The sequence below is a fragment of the Antrostomus carolinensis genome, unplaced genomic scaffold (genome assembly GCF_000700745.2).
Source record: "Antrostomus carolinensis isolate BGI_N321 unplaced genomic scaffold, ASM70074v2 scaffold31516, whole genome shotgun sequence".
Classification (NCBI taxonomy): domain Eukaryota; kingdom Metazoa; phylum Chordata; class Aves; order Caprimulgiformes; family Caprimulgidae; genus Antrostomus; species Antrostomus carolinensis.
Window position 1 is genome coordinate 5,566 of NW_010323024.1, and position 4,817 is coordinate 10,382.

At 43.6% G+C, this 4,817-nt stretch overlaps 1 protein-coding gene across 1 annotated transcript; it reads right to left on the bottom strand.

The window, feature by feature from the left end:
• Positions 1–1,463: 1,463 nt before the first annotated feature.
• On the bottom strand, positions 1,464–2,576 carry SSTR5 (somatostatin receptor 5). Its single transcript, XM_010170474.1, has one exon. The coding sequence runs from the start codon at positions 2,574–2,576 to the stop codon at positions 1,464–1,466; it is 1,113 nt and encodes a 370-aa protein (XP_010168776.1).
• Between the last annotated feature and the right edge of the window lie 2,241 nt (positions 2,577–4,817).

Below are 4,817 nucleotides of genomic sequence, written 5' to 3' on the forward strand. Positions count from 1 at the left end.
ATTGCATGACTTAATTAATCAATGTAAACCTGGTTGTGCTATGATTTTGAATTAATGGCCGTGGTGTAACACAGGTGTATGGTAGGTGGACTACAGCCTGCTACAAGGAGAAGCATAAATGTACCTACTAATGGCCCAAACCAAGGACCAGGATATGGATACATCCTATAACTGTCTCTCATTTCCTCTGCTGAGGTCTTGTGCTCTTGTGCTTGGGGAATGTGTGTGGCCACGTATGATGGCACAAAGAGGGAAAATTTCTAAAGAAAATAAATAGTTTCTGCCTGGATTAAAACAAATATCTAATTTGCTTTCTTCCTTTCCATATAGGAAGAGTCCTCGTGGATCAGATATGAGGCAAGAACCAAGTCTGGGTGCTGTTCCTTGCTCCTCTCATCCTGTTACATGGTCTCACATTAGTCATTTCATCTCTACGTATCTACTGAGCTCCCAAGCCCCATGAGGCACAGTGTCCTTTTGGTGTCTGAGCAGGACAGAGCCCCACAGGTCCCTGTACTTGGCCCTACCATCCTTAACTCTATTACATCTACAGTAATTTAAGCCTCAAAGGCACAGCTGCATCTTTTTTTGCGCAGTGCCTGTCAGTGCTTGCTGAAGCCATGAAATAGATAATCAAAGGGGATTGAACTTGGTTTAATTTCTGAAAATACAGTTGATATTCACGTCCGTACTTACATTCAGAACCAAGAAAACACACAACAGCTTCCCAGGACTTCACGATCATCGTCACTTACATAATAATCGAGTGGTTACATTACATTTTATGTGCAGTGGGGTTTAGAATGTGAAAGTATTATGAATACATTGAATTCTCTCGACAATATTTCCCTAGCTTTGCTTTTCTTCTCTCTTACTGCGTTTGATTCTCAGTTGCTATAAAACTCTTTTATGGGTTAATGACAATAAAACAATGTAAATGGACTACACAGCACTTTATAACCGTGGCTCATACACAATTTCCAGACCAGTGCTGTGGCCTTTTTTTGTAGGAAACTTTGCCTTAAGAAATAGTGTTTTTCTTTTACGAGATCCCCTTGAAGACTTCCAAAGATATCATCTGAGCTGTTTTTTACTTGGAGCTGATCCCAACAGTGCAAAGCAGCCATAAACTCGGCTTAACAAGGTAGTTAAAATAGGTTTAGTGTTGTTTTGCAGCACTAGAGCAGTACCAAGCCGGTGGTGTGTACCAGTAAATCAGTTCTCCAGAGTACAGAAGGTGGTAACACACGTCTGACTTCACTAAAACACTGTGAGAGCTTCACACGGCCCAGTACAGCCCATAACACTTTTAGCTGGGAAAGGGAGGGGAGTGAAGAGAAGTCTATATACATTGATTTGAGCTTGTGAGTCTCTAGATTTTTAGCTTTGCTATGAATTCATCTCTCCTTTAAGTCCACAAGTTCTCCAGGTCTACAAGTGCTTTGCAGTACCAAACCATGCCCTTAGACCTTGCTAGTCTGCATGTGTCCATTGAATTCAATATTTCTCTGGGTTAACATTGATTCCTGCAAGCGACTGCTGTTTTCTTGCCTGTGTTCAATGGGGTCACCATCCTCTACACCGTTGCTCTTTCGGAGGCAAAGGACTTTCTGAAAACTCTGCTTGAAGTTGTCAGAAAGAAATCCATAAAGAATGGGGTTGGCACAGCTGTTTGCATAGGATAGAACCACCACAAAGAAGTACACCCCTACCAACACAGGGTCTTCTGGCAGTATAAATATCAAATTGACAATGTTCATCATGTAAAATGGGAGCCAGCAAAATACAAAGACCACCACAATGATCACCACCATCCTGGTCACCTTTCTCTCTGATCTCCTGCGTCTCGTAGACCCAACTCGGATCCCCGACGACTTGACTTTAATCACAATCAGCAAGTAGCAGAGACAGATCACCAACAGAGGACCAAAAAAACCAAGGACTGATGTGTAAATGATGAATGCTGCTGACCAGATGTTGACAGGCTCTGGCCAGTTCATGTTGCAGGTTTGAAAGTCTTCCTGCACATCTGAAAAGATGATGACTGGAAGCACCACCAAGAACGAGAATGTCCAGACAGTCACACTGATCAGCTTGGCCACCCTGGGACGTCTCCACTTGGTTGATTTAATAGGATGAACTACTGCCAGGAAGCGGTCCATGCTCATCACAGTCAAACAAAAAATGCTAGTGAATTGGTTAATACCATCTACAGTCATAACCAACCTGCACAAAAAGGAGCCAAAAGGCCAATAGGAGATGGCATTTTGGGTGGCCAGGAAGGGCAAACCCAGCATGAAGAGTACATCAGCAACGGCTAAATTCAAGATGTAAATGTTGGTGACAGTTTTCATCTTGGCATAACGCAAAACCACATAAATGACCAACGTGTTGCCACTGAGTCCAACTGCACATACAAGGAGGTAACAGATGGGAATCAGGACTTTGTGGATGTATTTGAATGAGGGCTCCTCTGAGAGCGTCCCGTTCTCCGTCACATTCGTCAGCAGTGAGGAATTCACGTTGTTGGAACTAGCTTCTGTTGTAAATGTGTTGGAAAAGTATAAAGGATCCATAACTTTTACTCCTCAGTTTTTCTTTTAAGGTTCAGAGAGATTAAACTTCATGGGCATCTTGTTCCTAGAAAGGGAAAAAAAAAAGGGGGGGGGGGGGGAGAAAAAGAAAGAAAGAAAGTTAATTCAAAGTAGATTAAGTTTTACACATAATTTAATTTTCTATTTATAGTCAGAAATTGTGTTTGAATTATGCAGTGAGCACATGTGATGAGATCAGTGCCTGAACAAAGGAACTGGACAGTGGGAGAGCCCAAGTGCTCGTCCCAGTAGATGGTGGTGGTCACTGTTTAACTTTCACAAGCTCCACACAGTGGGGTCAGGGCTGGGTGTAACCATGAAGATGGGAGGTTACATGGCAGTAACACAGCACGCATCCCACTGGGACACACAAGGGAGAGGAGAAAGAGTGATGACCATCACACGTCACAGTCAGGGGCAGAAGTTCCTACAGTGGAGGAGCCTGAATGCCCTAGCATGTGGACTATTCACATCCAAAGCCTGCTGGGAACAAGGCCAGTCCTTCCTCTGCTGATGAGAAATATTAATTCTTGAGTGTGTCCTGTGCCCCTTGGCAAGCAAAGTTCACTATGGGACTGTCCTGTTCTCCGTAACCTGCTGTACACACATTGTCCTCTTTGGTGAAGTCAAGGAGCAGGGAGGGATAACACCTTCTACTTCCCAACTTGTACAAAAATACATAAATCCTGAACCTACCTTTTCTCCTAGCTTTTTGCCTAAAAACTGATACACAAAATGTTAAAAGATAATTTTGAGAAGCTGTGACCGAACACCACGTACAAATCAGACTGGGAGCAGATCCCTGGCTTTAGTGCTCAAAGCTTTAAAGTCCATTTTGGTGCAATTCTACTGTTGCTTAGCAGAGGGTGACTGGAGAGGCTCAGGGACTGACTCAGCCCCTCCTCACACCCTGGGTGCTCTCAGAATCCAGAGCCAAAGATAGTTCCCGTCTCTTCATATCTGAAGCTCCACTGTGATGTTTCACAGGTCTCCCTGTTTACATAGAAACAGTCTCAGTTTGATATATTCAAATGCCACTTACTGCCTGGCAGAACCAATTGAGAACCCCCAGGGAACGTCGGGAGCTGTGGAGGTGGAGAAACAAAACCCTTCATAACAACCATCAAAACCTTAGGAAAAAGAAAATAAATCTATGAACTTCAAAATGGAAAGGACACTTCTCCATCGGGTCAGGCCACACGCAAGCAGATGTGAAGACTGCGATGGAAAGGAACAAACTCTTCCTTTTCCATCTCTCGAGACTATTTTTCTCTTAGTGTTTCTGAATCCCTCTCACCCTGAAGTGTGTTTTTGGTCTAAGAAATGCTTTTCTTCTGCAAGAAAACCAAACTGCAGCGAGCAGCTTCAAGGCACAAATAGCTGAGCAGATTTGGTGACAGAAAATGTTTTATTAGACAATTTGAAAAGGGTTGAAAATTTCCAATGTTCTGTTTCTGTGGCATGCTTGATTCAAATGACCATTTTTTCATTCTTCAGACATCATCTAAGTAGGTGTTTATAAAGCTTTCTGCTATAAAATCTTTAAAGCATCTGCTATAAAAGAGTGGAGATTCAAAACACCAACTTGGCCAGCAGACTGGTCAAGGTGCTCAAGCAAGATATGCCCAGCAACTTTTGTTCCCATCACCTGATGATTGCGTTTCCATCAGGATCTGGGGGCATGAATCTGCATTCAAAACCACCCAGCCCACATCACACCCATGCCTTTCAAGCATAAATAAAATTCTGTATCATGTAAGCATGCAAAAGACTTCTTATCTCCAAGAGGAATGCAAACACCTCCACGAGCTGGTTACTGCACTTTCTCTTTGGGTGAGAAAAACTGCAGTGGGTGAGAGTAGAAGTCCCTCCAGCTACCAGGAGTAATCATAAATGTGCTGTTCTGATTTGGAAATGTGCAGATGGGAAGTAGGTGTCTCACATGTAACTCCGTGGCTGGGAGGAGATGTACCAGAGAAATCAGAAATCCAGGGTGGCTGGGATGGTAAAGCTGAGAGAGCTGTCAAAGCTGGGTTGAAGATGGAGATGAGAAAGGGCCAGGGAGGATTTGTAGGTTCTGAATATGCTACCGTGGGGTTTGGAGTTTGGGTGTTGCAGCCGTGGGGTCATTGCAACCCCTCAGAGCACATGGCAGGGAGGGATCAGCTGAGCCCATGCTGCTCGTGAATTAAATAGGATTAAACTCACTGCTTGTGTAAGAAA

Bases quoted from the DNA above. Each gene is read 5' to 3' on its own strand.
- SSTR5 (XM_010170474.1), bottom strand. From the start codon at position 2,576: ATGGATCCTTTATACTTTTCCAACACATTTACAACAGAAGCTAGTTCC.